The sequence below is a fragment of the Hoplias malabaricus genome, chromosome 16 (genome assembly GCF_029633855.1).
Source record: "Hoplias malabaricus isolate fHopMal1 chromosome 16, fHopMal1.hap1, whole genome shotgun sequence".
In the NCBI taxonomy this organism is placed as follows: domain Eukaryota; kingdom Metazoa; phylum Chordata; class Actinopteri; order Characiformes; family Erythrinidae; genus Hoplias; species Hoplias malabaricus.
This window is the reverse complement of record NC_089815.1, coordinates 5645379-5668597: the sequence shown is the minus strand read 5'-3', so window position 1 is coordinate 5668597 and position 23219 is coordinate 5645379. Positions and strand designations below refer to the sequence as shown.

The 23219-nt window shown below is 40.6% G+C and overlaps 2 protein-coding genes across 2 annotated transcripts in view; both read right to left on the bottom strand.

Moving 5' to 3' along the window:
* dpep1 (dipeptidase 1) overlaps window positions 1–23219 on the bottom strand; it is a 49351-nt gene that overhangs the window by 14288 nt on the left and 11844 nt on the right. The window lies entirely within an intron of this gene.
* Window positions 3244–7070, bottom strand: LOC136671511 (beta-1,3-galactosyltransferase 1-like). Its single transcript, XM_066647215.1, has 2 exons — window positions 6982–7070; window positions 3244–4366 (listed from the first exon to the last, which is right to left on the bottom strand). The coding sequence occupies exons 1-2, from the start codon at window positions 7068–7070 to the stop codon at window positions 3244–3246; spliced, it is 1212 nt and encodes a 403-aa protein (XP_066503312.1).

Below are 23219 nucleotides of genomic sequence, written 5' to 3'. Positions count from 1 at the left end.
ATTTGCTTTGAACTTCACTCGACTGGTGTCTGCGACTCTTCCGGAACAAACATGTCTCCCCAAAGAGGGAGGGTGTATTTTGGACCTTTTTGGTATTTTCTAAATTTTAATTACTTTGAGAACGGTCCAAAAGAACATTTTTATCTTCATCCCATTTGCTAAAAAAAAACTAACAACAAACAATGCCCAACATCAGAATAAAACCAAATAACATTATTCCAGTGAGTGTGATACTCTGTGTGTGAATGTGTTCGTTTAACTTTTTCCAAATCTTTCCTCGTGGAGTCCGTATTACTTGAGGTTATCATCCAATACCTAGTTTTACCGGTTAATAAATAATGTGTGATGTTGATTAAACAAATTCATGTAATCAAGGAGAACCTGAACAAAACATTGTTCTTCAAACTCACTCACACCTACTACTTACTGTATATTTGCATTGATAGCAATCTTATACCATTCCACAATGTCATAGTAGCCTCTGTCTAAGGAAGCAGAGAGTTTTGGTATAACTATGGCATCAAAGTAGGGCCAAAAGTTTTGAAAACCAATAAGCAGAATCCATAAGTGAGGAACTAAATTTCGAAAAGGAGTGGGCTGTTATTTAAAACGTAATTTCTCTGCGATTAGGTTTTAAAACTGCTGCTCTGTTACTAGCTCTAAATGATTATTACCTGGATTATTTCAAATCTGTCTGTCAAATTCTTAATTTAAGCGAACTGTGTGATGTCACCAGAGGAAAAATCACTTTAAATATGGACAAAGAGTCAGAGGGGATCTGTTTAATTAAGTGGAAAGCCGGGTGTGAACTGAGTTAGATGTATGAAAACCAAGAGACAAGAAACATACATCTACACACACAAGAACTGACAAAGGAGCACCGCAAACAAAGGGGCATAAATACAAAGCACTGACAAGGACTACAAAGGAAACACTGAAGAGAGGGCGGAGCTAAGGCAGGACTAGGGCGGAGACAAGAACAACAACATTTGATTTCAATACAAGCACTAGCAGAGTTTCATGGTGTTTTGTACTCATTAGGTTCAGGACATGTTATTTACCACAATAACCATCATCAAATACTTCAGAAATATTTTACACGGCTTTGCCAATATGTATTGAGCTCTATCGTATAGCTGACTAACGATGAATGGGTGTTTCTCTTCTCTTCACATGTCTCTCTCTGTGCCCTGTCATGTATGGATTTGTGAAATCAACAACACACATGACTTAACATAATGAAGTTTGATAACGTCAAATAAAACTGCACTGCCACAAGGAGAGGTGTTAAAAGTTACTGTAATAATGTTATTTGTTTTTATTTTTGCCCATAATCTCCTACTGCTCAGATAATAGCTTCTTAATCCTCAATTTCTCAGGTACCGAAAACTTTTGCATAGTAACTCAGCTTTTAGACGGCATCCCATAAGTGAACCAATTAAATACATAGAAAGAACCAGAAATGCAGATTTGAATGCATTTCAATAAAATGTCAATTTCTGCTCAGAACATTTGTTTTCTTTTGCTTTTCTGTGGAAATTTGTAAAGCTTTTTTGCTGTGGTTCCTCAGTCCAATTGCTTCCTTATGTAGCAGTCATTTGAAATTCATGGGCAGACATTATGGTAATGGAATGTTAATTGCAAAGAAATGCACACACCCACTGAATTTGTGGAAGAATGAGGCCCAGTGACTTTCTTGATACATCTCTGATATAATGAACTGTAAATAAATAAATAAATTTACAATTTGGATTTATTTCCCTTGGATAAAATCGAATACCATAGCATTAAGTGGTTTGGAATGCATCCATTGAGCTGCAGTGATCACCTTTGACCAGAAGGGGAACAGTGCACTCCCAGCAAATGTAAAACGTTGTCATAATTGTCTATGTTGTCTATATATTTACAATGTTGCAACTCTATTGTCAAACGGTGGTGCTGTTTACATTTTCTGAACAAGGCTGTCACACCCTTATTATTATGTTCCAGTGGGGGAACAGGGAAAAAATGATTAACGTTGAAGTGATGGAGGATGACCTTGCTAAGGCAAAACCACAGATACTTATGAAACAGGCCATTGTCATTGACAGAGCAGTGGTAACAGACAATATCTGACTTCACAGCCTTCATCCTGCTTTTAGGACTGTTCTTTGTACAAAATCACTACTCAAAACAATTCTGGAGGCAGTAGTTGGGGATGAATGTGACTGGTTAAAATGCATTGGGCGGACATTTTGAAATACTGTGCCTTAACATGGTAAAGCTCTGTCAAGACCCTTATGTTTGCCTGCTCTTAACTGCCAGAAATGACTTTGAGAGAATGAAATTGTTACTGTAGACTTTTACTTGAGTGGAGGACAATGTTTTTTTTGATAAAGCTGTGGAATGTTATAATGCTCTGCTGCCTCTGAGGCAGATTCTGAAGAAGGACGTAGAATCTGCCTCAGAGGAACCTGAATTTTATCGTATAACATTTTGCAGCTTCCTCTGAGGCAGCAGTCATAACTCAAATGTGCAGGAAATTACTTCTATAGAAAATGCCTCAAAGGACAGTAATGCTTTGCTTTGTCTGTAGTGGTCTACTGCTTGAGTAGATTGCTTTCACAGGAAGTCATTTGTGTACACAGTAATCTTACATGTAGCAAATGTATTTACTTGGATAATTTTAGAGGTATATATTTTGATTGTGAAATGACTTTCAGCAAATCCAGTGGGACTTGGAGGGGTGGGGGCCAATGAATGTTGATAGGAATAGCATAATGACTTTTACAACAGGACATTCAGGCAGGTTTACATTAAGTTTATTTCACAGGCAATAGGTCGTTATTTCGATAAGAGGAATGACACCATTACAGAATGACCCATGATACTAGAGGTAATCGGTCTGCAGATAGGATAAGGGACAATGAGATACTATGTGTACCCAATAAGTTGGACAGTGAATCTTTGGCATTTTGCACTCAATGTCTGTAAAATCCTAGAAACAAAAATCTCATATTTAAAAAAAAATTATGTAATAACAAACAAACAAAGAAAACCTTTGTAAAATCATAATCTGACACATTGTCTGTCCATAAAGAAGGATTTGTAAACAACATTTCATAGTAAGATCTGTAGAATCTTCAATGAAAATCCCATGACACATTTTCATGCTGTTTTCTTTTTTCTATCTGGAAGAATTCTGAAGTTTTGTTCACTGAGCAGCACTTATTCCCTTTCTCTCAGTCAGTCATCTACTGCTGGCTACTGACAAGGTGGCTCCGGTTTCTTTAGATCCTTCCAAGAGTTTACTTGATCTTCTACACTATTGGTCAGTGATGCAAAGAGTTTTGAGAAACGACAGCGATCATAAGGGGCATAGGAGACGCTGAACAGGCTGTTATCTGAATAACTATAAGATATTCCTACATGCTTCAGTATCAGTCCTGTGTTCACATCTTCGATATAGACATTTTTGACACTTTTGGAGCCATTGATAAGCTTTTCTGGAAGGTCTAAGGAGAAGACATAGCCTAAGCCCAGAGCGTAGGTTGGGTAATAGTCATCGGTGAATACTTCTTTTGGGAAGTACCATTTTGATTGTGGGTTTCTAATCACTATGGCATTTATGGCCACATGTCCTGTAATGTAGTTCTGTCTGGGGGCATTAAGGAGCAAGTTGATCAAATTTTCCAGATTAAGGAAAATGTCAGAGTCAATCTTCATGCCATAAGAGGCATTTCGGCAATGAGAAGCCAGCCATTCCATGATGATCATCGTTTTGATGGTAAGGTTGTTGTAACTGTCCAGGAAATCGCTCTGTATGATGTCATGGTTTTCCTCACTTTCTTGCAACAACTTCTGCTGTTGCTCTTCTCTGCCTTCCGAACCAGACTGACCAAGAACGAAGAAATGTCTCACAACCTTATCCTTGACAACCTTCTCAGAACCCCAGGTGTCTCGGATTGCGTCCCGGGCCTCCCTGTTGCTTGGCGCCACAGGTACCATCAGAACCAGGAAGGGATCATCTTGCTGGCATATATCCGGTTCATTTATTATGTACTGATAGCTGCAAGGATAAGCCACATGGTATTTTGTCTCAGCAGTGCATTGCTCTACTGTCGTCGTTGTTGTTGTTGTTATTGTTGTTGCAGGGGCTTCAGTAGTTAAGCCATTTTTCACTGGCTCAGTAGGTGTAATGGGAAAGGTTGCAGGTGAAGTTACCCCTGTGTTGGTTGTGTTGTATATTTTGTTAATTATGCAGATATCCGGGGCTTCTGAGTAATAAATATAGTAGAAAATCAGGAGGATTGAAACCAGCAACAGGAGGAAGCAATTGCGAGGACGGAATCGGCAGAGCTTAAATCGTCCTGGCTGCTTCTCAGGACTAAAAACAAAATGCAAAATACCAATTAGTAGAAATAATTTTCAAAAACAAAGTCCATTCACAACAAACTGTATCATAAAATCAACTGCACAATGTTGGTGTGAAGTCAGTAGGACCCCTCTGTGGCGCAGTCCCTACCTGGGACTATGTGACGCATAGTGACTCTTGATTTACAATTTCTCACTGTGTGTGTGTTACAAGCCAGTTCCATGAATTGCTGTGTTTCTACAACCCCAGTTCCACTCAGTTTACCCAATTCCAACAACGTTGGGTAAAATACACTATTCAATGATTTGGAAATCTCATAAACCCATATATTTTTCACATTAGAACATATCAAATGTTACAAGTGAGACATTTTACCACTTCATAAGAAAAGTTAACCCAGTTAGAACTTGATGGTAGCAACACATCTCAGAAAAGTTAGGGCAGGGGCTAAAAAATGATGAAAAAATAAATGGTACTAATAAAAAACAGACGGAGTTGTGTATAAAAAAATAACATTTTAGACAGTCTCTCATATTTGCAGAAAATGGGTCTGGGAGCCTCCTGTTGTCCAGACTTTTCACCAATAGAAAACATTTGGTGCATCATAAAATTAAAAATCAACAAAGAAGACCCAGGACTGTTGAGTAGTTAGAATACTACTTGAGACAAAAAAAGGGGAACACACCTTCAGCAACTGGTTTACAAAACCTTTACAGACTGTTGTTAAAAGAAGAAAAATGGTAGACATGACCCTGTTCCAAATTTTTTAAATGCATTGCTGCTATGAAGTTCTAAATGGATGACATGACGGGTAAAATGCCCCACCTTAAACATCTGATATGTATCCTGTGTAAAAAATATGTGAGATTTGAAAGTCATTGCATTTTGTTTATTTACATTTTTTCTTTCACAGTGTCCCTACTTTTTGTAAATAATAAATATTTAATGGGGCAAAAATGTGAAAAATAACCAAATATGGAAGAAATAAGAGATCTGTAATTAAGGTGAAAACAAGAACAGAGAAGAAAGAGGTTCAAGTGAAAACACTTAAAATCCAGAGCTTCTGCTCCTCACTCCTGGGCTTTTGGAAATATGGAACATAGAAATAAATATTATCGTGTTTAGTATTGTCTTAGGGGGTTTGAAAAAGTTTATTTCTCATTTCAGTTTTAATTTATTTCTCAAATTTACATAAACTGAGCACTTAATTTCCCAGCACATTATCATTTAATCAAATAATATATATAATAATTATATATATATATATATATATATATATAAATGTATAATTGAAGTTATGTAATAACATAATTTTGGGAGTAGGACCACGCCCAAACTCCTCCTCTCAGCTCTATATATACCCCGCAAATTCACGTAATTTCCGCATCAGACAAATTCGCTTCATTTAGTTCAGGAGATGAATTTCGATTCTACTGCTTCATTACGTCAGCTCGCTCTTCCGCGCTGGATCATTCTTGCTGATCCACATTCGGAGCCATGTTCGGCCATTATCAAACCCACCGAGCCTGCTGTTTTACAACTTGCAACCACCTCCACCCCGTCTCCACCCTTTTCTCATGTAGTAGATATGATGAATGTGTATTAATTTCTAATAAGAAATTTTGACTTTCTGAAGATGTGATTTTAAATACCCAAGCTTTCGCTAGTTTGGAGAGACATCTCCAACAAAGATCGGAATGTAAGATTAGCATCCAGAGCAGGCTCGTAAAACCTCACTCCAGGACGTTTACGACCCAAGGTCCCAGGGTCAAGAGGAGAATCTCTGACAAACAGACTCAAATTTGATTAAAACTGTTCTCTCACACCTGTTGAAAGATTGTTAAACAAAACAATCACAAATCTTAATTCCCATTGGTTTAAAACAATTAGAAGTTACATATGTGCACAACTGTTAATCCTGTTTTGACAATCAAAATAGGTGGAACTAATTTACATGTATTTAAAGTCCTTTTTGTTTTATATGAATTTATGTAGAGCCAAGGTAGCCACATACTATGTGTTTAGTTGGTTAATAATTATATAGAACATGGTTGTCTTTTTCTTAATGATATTACTTTGTGTTAACACATAATCTTTTATATTGCAAAGTATTCACTCAGAAATGGTCAAGTCTTTGTCTTGTCAAGTGTCATAAATTCTATGTGATGCCACTCCCAAGGTACAGGAAACAGCCAATCAGGAGCAAGAAAGGCTCCAATTCTCCCTCATTGAGGACGAATCAGGTATTCGGGGCGGGTTTTCTAAACTCTGGTTAAAAACCTGTGGTGCCACATGACACAAGGTTTTTTTTAAGCTTTTTCAAGTTTTTGAGCTTTTAAGCTATTTGGGCTTCTGCCCCTTTTTCTCCGATGTTCGACTCTTCACTTCAAGGCTCCAGATATTTGGGGCGTTATATCTTTTAGCCTTTTTCAAGGCTAAAAGATTAAAATGACCTGAGTTTTGGAAATGACTCTGCAGGCGTCAGACTCATGGCTTTCTTAAACAGTCTTGGACATTTAAAGATCCATGGTCCAGATAGAAACTACAGATTAAGAAAAGCTATAGTTTAACACTAGCAAAATTTCAACGCCACACCCAGAGCATGAAGGCAACCTTAGACCTCTGACCCTCCAAACGACGACAATGCCACAAAGAGGATGGCTGCACGCACCCTCAGAATGATCTTCTGAGATGAGGCCCCAGGAGAGACCTGCATGAATGTGTCTCTCTCTCACAAGGCGGCAGATCAGCGACGACGAAGAATCCCCACAGAGACCTTCAGAACACCACCAGCTCCGACGGCTGCGTCTGAAAGCCTCGGGAGAAAATGAACGCCCGCAGTTGCAACCTACAAGGCCCGCATCTGCAATTCTCCAGGAAGTCGTGTCGGAAGGCACCGTCAGCGACATGCTCCCTGTTCATCTCCGGATACGTAAGGTCACATGGTTTCATGTCTCTCATGGCTCATGGGTTGGTACTGAAAGTTTGCTGGGATAAAAAATAGCCTTTCTTAGAAATTAGGACAATAATTATCATAGAGAAATTCCCTCATATATTAATCTCCCTGTTCCCTCATATATCGCTGTAATCCAGTTACTTATATGAATGTCTAATCAATATTCATTATTTGATATTATTATTAATAAACCAGTTGTGTGATAAAACCAATCCTTGGTTGTTTGTTTGTGTGTGCACCTTTCTTGTATGGAATTATAACTTCTAGTTCAGATTCCATTTCAGAGTCAAGAACCCACGGCAGATCAATGAGCATAATTCATTAATAATAGTTAATTCTAGCTAATTCTGCTGTATAATATGTGAAGATGACCTACTTGTCTAAGCTAAAATTAAGACAGGTAAAGACACTACATATTAGTTAATGGCTCCCAAACATGGAGCTTAGCAAAATGAATTTAATAATTAATTATTAATAAAATAATAATTAATTATCATTGACTCCGCTATGTAGTGCAAATGCTGGAACGTTTGCATACTATTTTCACTACATATATATATTATTTAATTTTGGCGCCCAACAGTAAGGCTCTGATTAATAGTTGTGATTAGAACTATGATTCCTTTACAAGAAAATCGCACACCAAGTTAAGCACAGCCTGGTGCTTCAGCGATAAGAGCGGCCTGTTTAAGATACCTTAATCCCCTCTAAATAACTAGGACCTGTTCCTAAATTAAGCCTTGAATGTGAGCGATGATTGTCATTTCACTGTTGTTTTGATTTAATGATTAGTGTGAACACGCTTTTAATTCGTGAAATTATTAGGCTGCCGCCGTGCGCCTAATTGTGAAGTAATACTGTGGGTTTGTCAGCTGTGCTGCGTCACTGTTTAATCGCCTGCATGAAAAGCGTATGACACACCCGTGAGAGGTTAAATTAATCATTACGCTCGAATCTCCGTGTAAATGTACGTTCTGAATCGCCCAAAAGTCTGCGAATTCCAGTTTTTGATCGGAAAATTTTTGTGCCTCTGATATACGGCTTGTGAAAATATAAATGCAGGAATTGTTTGTGTCAACCCATAAGTAGTGAGAATCCCGCGCTCATAATTGCACGCAGAATTTCGTGCCTTGAATTTGTAAAACAACGTGAATAGTGAACTCGCTCTAAGGCGGCCAGAACAAAGGTCCCTGTTGTGTTTAAGACTGGCAATGGTGTGTTTTCTACGACGGAGTTTTAGGGCCACAGCGGTAAAAAAAAAAAAAACAAGATTCCGAGATTAAAGTCAGAATTCTGAGAAAAAAATTCGGAATAATTCTGAGAAAAAAAGTCGGAATAATTCTGAGAAAAAAAGTCAGAATAATTCTGAGAAAAAAATCTCAGAATAATTTGAGGCTCCATCGTGTTACGGCTCGGACTCGTACAAAAAACTAAAGCCTTTATGCCTCTCAGTCAGGGGCTGCGTCATGTCTGTGAATGCGTTTAATAAATAATTCATGCATAAGGCTTTAGTTTTTTGTACGAGTCCGAGCCGTAACGCGATGGAGCTTCGTGGGCGCCGGAGTTCTACTCGTTCTGGATCCATCATTTTCGTGATCATTAATTGTATCGTGAAACTACATGCCCTGGGTTCGTGCACTGATTCAGGGTTTAAACACTAATCACACTGTGGCCCTGATGTGGAAGAGAAGAGTGTTTATTCCTGAAATCTATACCATATCATAACTTAAGCAACACATTGCGTTCCACAGTTACACTGTGTCTGCTCCATTACACTCAGCGAATAATTCCGACTTTTTTTCTCAGAATTATTCCGAGATTTTTTCTCAGAATTATTCCGACTCTTTTTTTCAGAATTATTCCAAGATTTTTTCTCAGAATTATTCCGAGTTTTTTCTCGGAATCTGTTTTTTTTTTTTTTTTTTTTTTACCGCTGTGGCCCTATAACTAATTATGCCAAACCAGTGAATCTACCCCAGGGCGAGGAGTTAAATGGCTGTGGCTGACTTGTGCTATTGCAACTGAAGTCAATTTATGGTGCCCCCTTTCGTAAGACTTGCGCTACTGCATGTAAAATTTCTCTGGTGCACCCTTGTGTATGACTTGTGCTATTGCAACTGAAGTCCATTTATAGTGCCCCCTTTCGCATGACTTGCGTTACTGCATTTCTCTGGTGCACTCTTGTGTATGACTTGTGTAAGTGCAAGTTAATTAAAAGCAGTTGTCTTTCATATAGTACAGTAAATTCACATGTAAATTGTAAGTTATATTTGTTGTACTGCTTCTATCCTTTACTCATTCTTCCATAAGTGGAAGTAACCAATTACTGATTATAAAATCTATATTGGTTGAGGTGAAATATATTAACACTGCATATCTAATTAAACATTAATTAGTATTAAATCTGACACACAACCCAGTCACCAAGCATCAGCGGTAAGTCCCCTGACTGATGTGTATTTGTAATTAGTAAGCTCAACAGGAGCCATAGTGTCAGAATATAGAGCCATGATCCACAGCGCTGAGCCCTCCATCCATCCATTATCCACCGCTTATCCGGGTCCGGGTTGCGGGGGAAGCAGTCGGAGCAAAGAAACCCAGACCTCCCTCTCCCCAGCCACCGACTCCAGCTCCTCCGGGGGTATACCGAGGCGTTCCCAGGCCAGTCGAGACATGTAGTCTCTCCAGCGTGTTCTTGGTCTGCCCCGGGGCCTCCTCCCCGTTGGACATGCCCGGAACACCTCTCCAGGAAGGCGTCCAGGAGGCATCCGAACCAGATGCCCGAACCACCTCAACTGGCTCCTCTCGACGTGGAGGAGCAGCGGCTCCACTCCGAGTCTCTCCCGGATGTCCGAGCTCCTAACCCTGTCTCTAAGGGAGAGTCCAGACATCCTGCGGAGAAAACTCATTTCAGCCGCTTGTACCCGTGATCTTGTTCTTTCGGTCACTACCCAAAGCTCGTGACCATAGGTGAGGGTTGGGACGTAGCCGTGAATGGTAAATCGAGAGCTTTGCTTTTCTACTCAGCTCTCTCTTCACCACAACGGACCGGTACAGAGCCCGCATTACTGCTGACGCTGCACCGATCCGCCTGTCAATCTCACGCTCCATCTTTCCCTCACTCGTGAACAAGACCCCGAGGTATTTAAACTCCTCCACTTGAGGCAGGATCTCACTTCCAACCTGGAGAGAGCACTCCACACTTTTCCGACTGAGTACCATGGACTCGGACTTGGAGGTACTGATCCTCATCCCTACCGCTTCACACTCAGCTGCAAACTGGTCCAGCAAGAGCTGGAGGTCCCGGCTCGATGAAGCCAACAAGACCACATCATCTGCAAAAAGCAGACATGGAATCCTGAGACCACTAAACCAGACACCCTCTGCCACTTGGCTACGCCGAGAAATTCTGTCCATAAAAATTGTGAACAGAACCGGTGACAACGAGCAGCCCTGACGGAGTCCAACTCCGACTGGAAACCAGTCAGACTTACTGCCAGCCATACGAACCAGAATCCTGCTCTGTTTGTAAAGAGACTGGATAGCTCGTAACATAGAGCCCAGTACCCCATACTCCTTGAGCACCCCCCACACAATACCCCGAGGGACACGTCGAATGCCTTCTGCAGATCCACAAAACACATGTAGACTGGTTGAGCAAACTCCCATGCACCCTCGAGGATCCTAGCAAGGGTAAAGAGCTGGTCCTGTGTTCCACGACCGGGGCGGAATCCGCATTGTTCCTCCTGGATCCGAGGTTCAACTATCAGTCGGACTCTCTTCTCCAGTACCCCCGCATAGACCTTATCGGGGAGGCTGAGGAGTGTGATCCTCCTATAGTTGGAACACACCCTCCGATCCCCCTTTTTAAAAAGGGGAACCACCACCCCAGTCTGCCAGTCCAGAGGCACTGCCCCCAATGTCCACGCGATGTTGCAAAGACGTGTCAACCAGGACAGCCCCACAACATCCAGAGCCTTGAGGAACCCGGGGTGAACCTCATCCACCCCCGGGGCCCTACCACCAAGGAGTTTCCCTACCACCTTGGCCACTTCAGCCCCAGTGATAGACGAGCCCCGTCCAGAACATATGGCCGCAGGTCAGATGATACGACTACAAAGTCGATCATCAAAATGCGGCCTAGGGTATCCTGATGCCAGGTGTACTTGGGGACACCCTTATGCTTGAACATGGTGTTCGTAATGGACAAACTGTGATGGGCACAGAAATCCAATAACTTAACACCACTCGGGTTCAGATCAGCGTGGCCGTTCCTCCCAATCACGCCCCTCCAGGTCTCACTGTCATTACCCACGTGAGCGTTGAAGTCCCCCAGCAGAACAATGGAGTCCCCAGAATGAGTGTTCTCCAGCACTCCCTCTAGGGTCCCCAAGAAGGCATGGTACTCACAAACAACAGTCATTGGCACAAACAACAGTCAGAGCCCTTTCCCCAACCCGAAGGCACAGGGAAATTACCCTCTTGTCCACTGGGGTAAACCCCAACGTACAGGCGCTAAGCCGGGGGGCTATGAGTAAGCCCACACCTGCCTTACGCCTCTCACCCTGGGCAACTCCAGAGTGAAAGAGCATCCAGCCTCTCTCAAGGAGATTGGTTCCAGAGCCCATACTGTGTGTCGAGGTGAGCCCAACTATATCTAGCCGGTACCTCTCAACCTCGCGCACCAGCTCAGGCTCTTTTCCCACCAGAGAGGTTACATTCCATGTTCCAAAAGCCAGTTTCAGTAACCGAGGATCAGAACGCCAGGGCCCCCGACACCGACCGGCACCCAATCCACAATGCACCAGATTACTACCTCTCCCACAGGTGGTGGGCCCATGGGAGAGTGGACCCATGTATCTCCTTCGAGCTAAACCCGGCCGGACCCCATAGGTGAAAGTCCGGCCACCAGGCACTCGCCAAGGAGCCCCTCCCCCAGGCCTGGCTCCAGGGTGAGGCCCCGGTAACCCTGCTCCGGGCAAGGGAGGCTGTGTCCACGATCTTGTCTTTTTCATCCGTGTCTTTATGGATCACTCTTTGTCTGGCCCATCACCTAGGACCAATTTGCCTTGGGAGACCCTACCAGGGGCTATTGCCCCCGACAACATAGCTCCTAGGCTCACGCAGTCATGCAAACCCCTCCACCATGTTAAGGTGGTGATCCAAGGAGGAGGCTACACTAGCAATAGAAAAACTCAAACACACCGTCCAGGAGATAGAATTAGAAGCAGTGAAAACAAAAATGATGAGCCCAGAAATGGAGAACATCAGAAATGCTTGCAAAGAGCCTGATCATTTAATGGCACTGCATGCAAAAACAGCAGAACTTGCTGCAGTCAGAGATGAACTCCAATTGTCTCAGCACCTGCAGTCAGAGACAGAAAGCAAGCTAAACATTGCTAAAGCAGAGCTAGAGAAGGTACGCTCACAGCTACTTAGCAACCAACAAAGAACTACTCGCACTCATCGGGAGCTGCAGAATCCGAAGTTCAAAGGTATTCCTGAGTCACCTTTCCTAGCACCAACAGGCCCTACACCAGCTCCACCACTGGAGGCTAACAGAGTCCTCCCAAACACAGGTGAACATGGGTTCTCTCAGTTTAGCTATGTGCCCCCAGCACAGTACCAGACTCCCTCCTACAGGGACCTGGACAGAATCGCGCACCACATAATGCGCTTCGAGCCAAAGCCGGATGGCTCAAATGAAATCTATTCGTACCTAAAAGACATAGATTTCTTTTTGCAAAGGTTCCCCGGAGCCACGGTAGATGACAGAATCTACCTGATCAGAATGACATCCAGCAGGGAAGTCAGCAGTTTCATTGAATGGCAACCTAACTATGTCAGGAGACAATATGATGTGCTCTGTGACGCTTTGGAGAAGGAGTTCTCCAATCAGCTGTCACAGGCAGGGCTAATGACAGCACTGCAAGTTAAACAACAAAGGCAGGAGTCACCCCATCAGTACTATCACTGCCTTAGACAAGCTTATTTCGGGCCCCGAAATGAATCAGGAATGGAAGAAGAGTTGGATTTCAAAACACTGTTCGTCCTAAATCCATCCCAACACTAGTTACTATCTAGGGGTGGCAGCATGTCCACGCACCTTGTCTAGCAAACAGTTGCATGACTTAGCACTCAAAGGCTTTTTAAAAGACCAACAAACTTTAAATCAACAGCCAGAAATGCCACAAAATTTTAATTGTTACATTCAGCCTTCCCCCATGGAGCTAGACAAAACCCCTAGGGCTGAATCATGGTATCCAAGACCCACGCCATCTCACAGGCTTACAGAAAATCAGGAGAATTATAACCCTTTACGATCCAATAGGAGTTCTCCTCACTCCAGTCCTCACTGGTCAGGTGAAACTCAACATCACTCAAACCCCTGTGTTAATCAGTTAATGTCAGGGCACCCTCAGAATAAATTCCCCACCAGTAGGCATGAGAATCCAGCACCCAAGGAAAATATTTTGGACCATGGATGGTCCCAAAACTCTCACACACGTGACAAAACCCTAGACAAAAGCCCCTGTCCTAACTCGACTAACGAGAACAGGGATGAGAACTGGAACCAGTGTGAAAGCTCAGATCATGCGAATGAGTCTGAAGTATCTGGAATTAGCAAAGAAATTCCAGTAACCACTGAACAGGTGTTTTCGCACCTGTGTAAAGAGGAGCGTCAGAGAGCTGACCTCTTCTCAGACACCTCAGGTGAAACTGAGCATGTCCCAAGGACCCCTGCAATTCAGACTTGCATGTCTGACCAGTTTAATAAGGGGGGTGAAAATCAGACTCCTCTTAATGTCACGCTTGTTCAATGTGATCCACCTGCACCACAGTTCCTGGGCTATTTAAGAGAAAAGGGGGGTGCTCATAGATTAAACCTGACCACAGTCCTGGAAAAGAAGCTTGTACAAGAAGCTCTCTTGGACACTGCATCAGACATCACACTAATGTCCTCCACACTCTTTGATGAAGTGTGGGCTGCAGCAGACCATGCGCCACAGAGATAACAGTTACAAAACTGTTCCCTCCAAATTGTGCCTTATTCATACACTGGTATCAAAATAAAGTCTGTGGCAAGAGTGCTCATAACAATAGGACCCATAAGTCTGGTTCACCCTGTATATGTGTCTCCTATTGAAAACATTCCCTTCCTTATTGGCAAGGACCTGCTCAACAGGCTTGAGCCACTGATTGACTTCAAGTGTTTGAAGAACTGGGCCCACGTTCACAAACCCCTACCCATCTCACACTCACATCACCTTGAAGCTCAGTCCTGTCACCTAAACACCAGGTCCACAGAGACTACTAACACCTTTCACACTCCAACAATGACAAAGGATGCCATGAGCCAGAGAATCTCAGCTCATGATGAACAAATGACTGTCCACACAATAACAGTCCCTTTTGCTAACACCCATTTGGATCCAAAATGGCCTCCAGAAAGAGATAAATTAAAAGACCTGACAAACCAGGGCAACCACAAAAACATCCCATGTGATTTTGATTCCATTTAATTCTCAAGTGCAGGACAAAAAGGGATTAAAGTGAAACATCACATAGTCCAGCAAAATACATACAACACACAACAAGATAAGGGCAGCTTGCAATACTCCTCAGAGCCGCATTTGCAGTCAGCCAGCAGAGACTGGAAAAGAGCAAAAAGTGGATGCAAAAATGGTTATGGCCAAAATGTGTTCCGTGAAAGGCTGAAAAGGGAGGACAAGTTGCAAAAGTACAACTCAATTAAACAGGCCCAAAAGTTAATGAAAGGTGAGAAACAGGCTCATAAGCTCCTGCCACATGAGTCAGACCCACACAGGGTCCTTAATCTTTCCCCCACCAGTCATCCTCTGTTCAGGAATGTGAATAAAGATCAGCAAAGTGCTGACTTCAAATGGGTTCCTCACAACCAGATGGAACCTCACCAAATCACCATGAGACTTGTAGGGAACAACAACACCCTTGTTAAGTCATAAAAGAGCAGCAGACACCCAGAATACCTTTAACAAACAAACTTTCATCTGTACGTATATTGCGTCCGCCTGATAAAGTAATCCGTGGTATATAAATCTAGAAATAAAAATTCTAATTTCTACTACAAGCATTGTATTCCATTCTAACTTGTGTATCGCTGTCCGTCGCTATGCACAGCTTATTCAGTAAGCCACGACGAACTATTCAAAAGGGGGGTGATGCAGTCAGCACACAGTACTGTTTTTTTTTCTTTCCTCTGGAAAACTTATTTTTCTTTATTTCTTCAGCAATCTAAGGTGATAACGCTCACATTCAATGCCTAACAGGCCTATGCCCACTAGTCATGTTAAATCAGAGTTCTTAGTAGTTAGCTTAACTATAGAGGAACAATCTGCTTATCCAGTATTTATCACTAAGGCAAAGATATGTTTTTAAGTATTTGCATGAATAACTACCCTTGAACATTTCCTTTGATAAAAATAATATTTCCTAGTTAACAGACACTTTTAAAGTAAGAGGAACACTCATACCAGCATATTGGATCAAGTCCAATAAAGGTTTATTCTCATATTAAATGATCCCAGAAAGGTATCAACCCTGAGTGTATGAATGAATGATTCCTGACCTTGCTGTTCACATTCATCTCTGCATTATCAGCTCAATGCTTCTAGAAAGAAAGCATGATCTGAAAGGGGGGATATGTAGTGGATATGATGAATGTGTATTAATTTCTAATAAGAAATTTTGACTTTCTGAAGATGTGATTTTAAATACCCAAGCTTTCGCTAGTTTTGAGAGACATCAACAACAAAGATCGGAACGTAAGATTAGCATCCAGAGCAGGCTCATAAAACCTCACTCCAGGACGTTTACGACCCAAGGTCCCAGGGTCAAGAGGAGAATCTCAGCAAAGTGCAGAGAGAAAAACAGACTCAAATTTGATTAAAACTGTTCTCTCACACCTTTTGAAAGATTGTTAAACAAAACAATCACAAACCTTAATTCCCATTGGTTTAAAACAATTAGAAGTTACATATGTGCACAACTGTTTGGGATTAATCCTGTTTTGACAATCAAAATAGGTGGAAATAATTTACATGTATTTAAAGTCATTTTTGTTTTATATGAATTTATGTAGAGCCAAGGTAGCCACATACTATGTGTTTAGTTGGTTAATAATTATATAGAACATGGTTGTCTTTTTCTTAATGATATTACTTTGTGTTAACACATAATCTTTTATATTGCAAAGTATTCACTCAGGGATGGTCAAGTCTTTGTCTTGTCAAGTGTCATAAATTCTATGTGATGCCACTCCCAAGGTACAGGAAACAGCCTCATTGAGGACGAATCAGGTATTCGTGGCGGGTTTTCTAAACTCTGGTTAAAAACCTGTGGCGCCAAATGACACAAGCTTTTTCAGGCTTTTTCAAGCTTTTTGAGTTTTTTGGGCTTCTGCCCCTTTTTCTCAGATGTTCGACTCTTCACTTCAAGGCTCCAGATATTTGGAGCATTATATCTTTTAGCCTTTTTCAAGGTTAAAAGATTAAAATGACCTGAGTTTTGGAAATGACTCTGCAGGCGTCAGACTCATGGCTTTCTTAAACAGTCCGTACTACCAAATAATATATATATATATTTAAAGGTACATCAGCTTTGGTGTTTGATCCTTGTGGTATTTTTGACCAAAGCATGTCACAGGTGTTTCAGGAAGACCCCAGATCCCTGTTCATTGGTCTATTGTGCAATATGGAACAAAACCTTTTATTTATTTCTCTTTCTTATAAAGAGATTTTTAGAAAAATGACAGCAACAATTTGTTATACTGTTAAACTGTTATACTGTTATATCATAACTGATAATATCACTAAACAAATTTTTCATTTACCGTAACATGTATATAGAGCCTTTCTAGAAACCCATAGAATGCCATTCCATTCACCATTCAGTCCACACAAACACAGTGGTGAATGTGAATTGTGAAAACTACTGATTTAAAAACAGCTTAAGGACCATAAATGAAATGGACAGCAGTAAACTGTTTTTTGTCAAATAGTGAGCTAACATTCATTTACATTTAAACGCATAGAACTGGCTCCTTATCTTAGCATTCACTTTCAGTCAGGGATACTGTTATACCTGTCAGATTGCACACAGGTCACTGCTGATCATTATTTGTATGTATAATGTCTACTTAATGAGGATTTTTAATTCACTGATGACATAATTAATTACACTTTATAAATCTAGTCAGCTATATGTAAGAAGCACATTTAAAGACCGCAAATGACATCCAAGCTGCACAGCAAAACCAAATAAATTCAAAGGAGAATCAAAGGGAAAAAAGGTAATCATAAAAAAGTAGAAAATAATGTAAGAGTTGTCTGTTCTGTATTCTGCGTTGTTGTGACAGGAGTAAGGTGTTCATTTCTGAAAACGAACACTGTATCTTTCAACAGGCAACTTGTTCCAAAGCCACTTTTAAGAAATAATTAAATTTTCATGATACGTGCCGTTGGGAGAGAGCTTTTTACATGGAGAGAATATCATTGCTTTATTTTGGTTAATAATTCCTTTCTTAGAAAAATAATGTGTTTTCTTTTAGTAATGTGTATATGTTTAAAGCTCATGAAAATGAAACTTAAAAATCTATTTTTTGAGCAGTAAGGCTTTATTTGCCTAAAACAACCCCCAATTATTAGTATTAAGACAAATAATATTTGATTATTTGTATATTTTTGACTGGTCCAATTGTGATGACATTTTTTAAAGGGAAGGTAATATTTCTAAATGATTTAAATATTTTACACTTGTATAGGACAGTGGGACTGTGTATAATTACAATTTTCAATATTTAAATTATTAAAAAATTTAATATTACATTTGCACAGTACCTTATCTTTGTTCGAGCAAAATGACATTTTTAAACTGCTAATTTTTAACTACATTTAACAACGAATGGACCCAGAAAAAAAATGGTACGAAAGAACTTTGACAAAAAAAGTCTTTTTCCATTGACTTACCTTGAAATACAGAATGTTTCCTGTAAAGTTATCATGTTGTAGACAAGGTGTTTTTTCCAGCAACGGAAAAATTACGCATATGATTTCTAATATATTTCTCCAGTTTTTGTGGTGCCCTTTGGCATCTTTCTGTTACTAAAAGGCAGGAGCATCTCACACACATCTGCTCCTTAAAAACAACAGTTGCTATTGAGTGAAAGATGAACAGAATGCAAACCTGTTTTATGGGCAAATGAAAAAATGCTTCCCACATAACTCCTCTGCTGAAACCTTGCTGCATTCTTGTTTTTGGGAGAAGGAGGTGGAAACCTTTGCAGAGACAGGTTTAAGTGACTAAAACTTAGGAGTCACACATGTTTGAAGTTATATATCTGGCAGAGAGAGAGAGAGAGAGAGAGAGAGAGAGAGAGAGAGAGAGAGAGAGAGAGAGAGAGAGAGAGGTGGGAGACAGACACACAAAACGGATTGGTGTGCTCTGGACCTTACAGGTGCATGGTGCACACCTTCCAACGCAGGTGTAACTGAGCCGTCACATTGGTAACCATAGCAAAGACCTCTGAGACCGTGGTTATAATTTGCCCTCTGTAGATCTGTGTCTGTCCCAAGGGCTTTGAGAAGGACAGCGTGTATTTAAAGAATAATATCTCTATGTGAAGACATTGTTGTTATATTCAAGGAAGGACACTAGTATAGAAAGGAATATTATCATGTTTAGTATTGTCTTAGGGGTTTTGAAATAGTTTCTCATTTCAGTTTGAATTTATTTCTCATATAACTGAAATTTAATGACATAAATTGATAAGCACTTTCAATTTCCCAGCCTATTGTCAAATAATCAAATAAAAGAGCTTTATGCTTTATAATACTATAGCCCTGTGAAGGACTGGCGCCCCCTCCAGGGTGTGTTCCTGCCTTGCGCCCAATGATTCCGGGTAGGCTCTGGACCCACCGCGACCCTGAATTGGATAAGCGGTTACAGATAATGAATGAATGAATGAATATATACTATATAACAGCGTTCCCCAACCACCAGGTCGCGACCCGGTACTGGGCCGCACAGAACGTTTGAATTATTATTATTTTTTAATTGATTATCAGTCTAAAGGTTTTATTTTGAAAAGTGACTTCTGTGCGGAATGACACACAGACGCATACATGCGCAACCAGCCGTTACCCCAAAAGCTATCAAAAATGAGTGAAAAACAACTTTGAACAACTTTGAACAAGAAACATCTTTGGTGAGCTTCTTTGGAAAGGGGAAAAGGCCCAATGAGGAGACAGAAGAAGAGCCTACGACTTCCAAGAAAACGAAATCTGCATTTAAAAGACAATATCAGGATTCCTACTTAAAATAGTGGTTTATTCCTACAGGTGATCCGCAACCAAAACGAAACTACAGAACAGACTGGACATAGAAGTATGGAACACACTTCAGGCGTCACTGTCTCCCATTACCCCGAGATGGGACCGGCTTGTTGCAGAGAAACAATCTCAGGGCTCTCACTAATTGACATTATTATTATTTGAATGACTTGTTCACCCTTTATATAGAAATGACCAATATTGTCACTTGAATCGAGTTTAGTTTTTTATTATAATCATTTCTGATTAATTTGTTAATTTGTTAATTTGTTAATTTATGAACAAATGTTGTTTATTGTCTGTTGATGTTTGCATTTGACATAAGACCACTGCAGAATATTTTATTATTAGATTACGTCATTAACGATTATCGAGCAAATGCAGGCCTGAACATATGAAGGCCGGTCTGTGAAAATATTGTTTTAAATGAAACCGGTCCGTGGTGCAAAAAAGGCTGGGGACCGCTGCTATATAATACTATATATATATATATATGTATATATAATACCTACCCCAAGGATCTTGCTACAGTTTTAGTCATGAACACATTGATAGTCATGATCGTTGTGTGTTGAAGTAACGTGATACAGGTTAGTAACAAAGACAAGAAAAAGTGGGAATAGCCATGAGCATTAAATAGGATTGACATTCATTCAGCCACAGAATGCAGTGTGACTGTGGGATGGGTCAGTGCTGTAGAGTGATACCTCTTTTTCTTAAACTTAAACACACACACACACACACACACACACACACACACCTGACAGAGGATCATTGAATATTTCACCCCCAAAAGGTATTAGATAGTAAATAAGCATTAATGTGCTTAAATTGTGTACTTGTGTCATTATTTCTTTATAATAGAGTAGTGTTTCAATAGTTTGAGTTATCTTCATAGTTCCACTACAATAAAATCCAAGTTATTTTAAAGAAAACCTGAGGTACACAGTCACTGTGATGCCTAGTTAAAGGAGAATGAGTTCAACTGCAAAGAGAAACTTGAAATGACTGCAAAATTTGATTATTTGGATGTAAAGGTGTAAAGGTGTTTTTGACATCAAGTCAAACAGTTCTCTCAGTTCTGAATTCAGGGTGTACAAAGTACTGCTTTGTTGTTACCTGTTTTTTAACAATAAGAAGAAATTTGAGGACTCGAATTAACATTTTTACCAGAATTTCTGTCATCATCATAATCAAAGAACGTTTGTATCCAGAAATGTAGCAACACTTTTATACACTGTAAAAAGTGGTTCTTGGGTCAATTAATATTTACTTAAAAACTAATAGTAACTTGCACTTAATAAAAAGACTTGTAGTTTGAAATAAAATTGAGCTAAATTCAACAAATTTGAACAAAGTATTAATTGAAATTTACACAATTTTGGCTAAATAAAATTAGCTGGGATATGTTGAATAGAATTTATTCATATTTTATGAGTAACACCAAAGATCCAGAAAATATAATTGATTTTACTCATTGGGAGGTCTTTAATTTTAATCATCATACACTTCCACCCAACACATTTTGAAACTCGTGGACACCAGCATTATTGGGTTCTGAACGTCCTCGGACTTCCCAAAGTGAACAGCTTTTAAATTATTAACAGCAAAAGAACAATTTTTATCTAAAATTGTGTATTTTGTTTGAGGCGCTCTTAAATGTGGGGACACGCAGTTCTAAGCTCCGCATTTTTTAATGTGGATCGGTGTGTTTGAGGGGAGGAAAACGACAGTTGTTTTTATGAGGATGAAGTTTAACTTGTCTGTAAGTTTTTAATTCACTGATTGAATTACCAGAGACACTCATTTGTAACTCGGGGTGTGTAGTTTGTAGCACTGTCGCTAATGCAGTTAGCCGTCTTCAGAGTTTGGAGGCATTTCCACCTTAAGAGATCTGAAATGGCAAAACCATGGAGCAGGAATAGAGTAATCCTCATTTCTGTTTGTTGTTTTCAACGTTTGGAGTTCTTTTCTCTGTCTAAAACAACACCAGATGCCTCTGCTATGTGCAGGGAGAGAGACCTAGCAGGTAATTGAGGCGGTTTATTTACAAACACTGGTGCTTCGTAAAGACCGGTTTCGAGCACAGACTGGAGAGTTAGCTGATGGTGAGGAACAATGTTTGATTAAAAAACAAAGTGTTTTTGTGATTACAATCCTGAATTACGGTTTTAAGAAGCTGATGTTGTGTACAAAAGGCTATGTGCTCGAGAAGGAGTGATGTACCGGACTTATTCACACTGCAATTGTTGCATTCAGGACTTATATAAGAGTTAGACCTGTTCGTGCTTATCAGTCACTGTGATGTAGTGTTGTGTGCGTGAATGCCAAATAACCACACATAGACAATCCTCTACCTACTGCAATATCTGCTAATGTGCAATGTTCTGTATTGCTGCTCTGAATTGCAAGTAAAGAGAGGAATATTTAAACGTCTGCCTCTTTCCTGTGCTCTTACCGGCACCACAGAGTGAATACCGATGAAAACTGAGCCGATGTCCAGTTTTGCAGTCTTTAACGAAGGAGCAGATTTCAGAATGGATACATACCACAAACGGATGTTGGAGATGAGGGAGACCTCACCAAGAAATCCAGTGCAACCTTAGGAAGCCTTGTCCAATCTGCCAGAAGAAGCACCTACGCGTTTTGCATGATGTCAACAGCAGAGTTTCCAAGGGGGTTCAGAATCCAGGCAACTGCTTAGTAAACACTGCTATACAGCCTCTTCATCTAGACAAGCCAACAGAGGGTAGCAGAGTACTACTGAAAGTTATACGTGTACTACTTAATCATGGTGATTGTACCATAGACACATACGCGGTTTTAGATGATGGTTCCGAACGTACCATGCTGCTTTCTGCTGCAGCTGAGCAACTTGGTCTTAGGGGAGATTCTGAGAACCTGGCTCTTAGGGCAATTCGTCAAGAGGTTCAAACTGTCCAAGGAACATCTGTGTCATTCTATGTCTCTTCCTTCTCACACCCAAAGAAACATTTCCTTATTAAGAGAGCCTTTACAGCTTTACCTCTTGTTTTAGCTGATCATTCCTATTATATAGATACGTTGCAGCAGAAGTATAAATATTTGGCTGGGCTACCACTGCAGCAGTTTGAACAGGCTAAACCTCTGGTACTCATTGGTGCTGATCATCCACACTTGATCACATTGCACCCGTTAGACTAGGGCCACCCAGTGGACCAGCAGCCATCTGTACTAACTTGGGGTGGACCCTCCAAGGCCCCACAAGGCTAGTGGAGACACACTTACAGCCACAGCAAAGCCTCTTTACTTCTGTTGATTTAGCCTAAATGGAACTCTTTAGGAGTGTGGAGAAGCTGTGGCAAGCTGACACTCTACCACACACCGATGAGAAGGATGTTACAAGATCCAAGCTGGATCAAGATGCACTCAGTCTACTGGAGTCCAAGACTATACGTGTGGCAGTAGATGGTGTCATGCGGTATGCCACACCTTTGCTTCGTAAACCTAGCATGCCTGTTCTTCACTCTACCAAAGAAGCAGTGATGCCACGTCTCAGGAG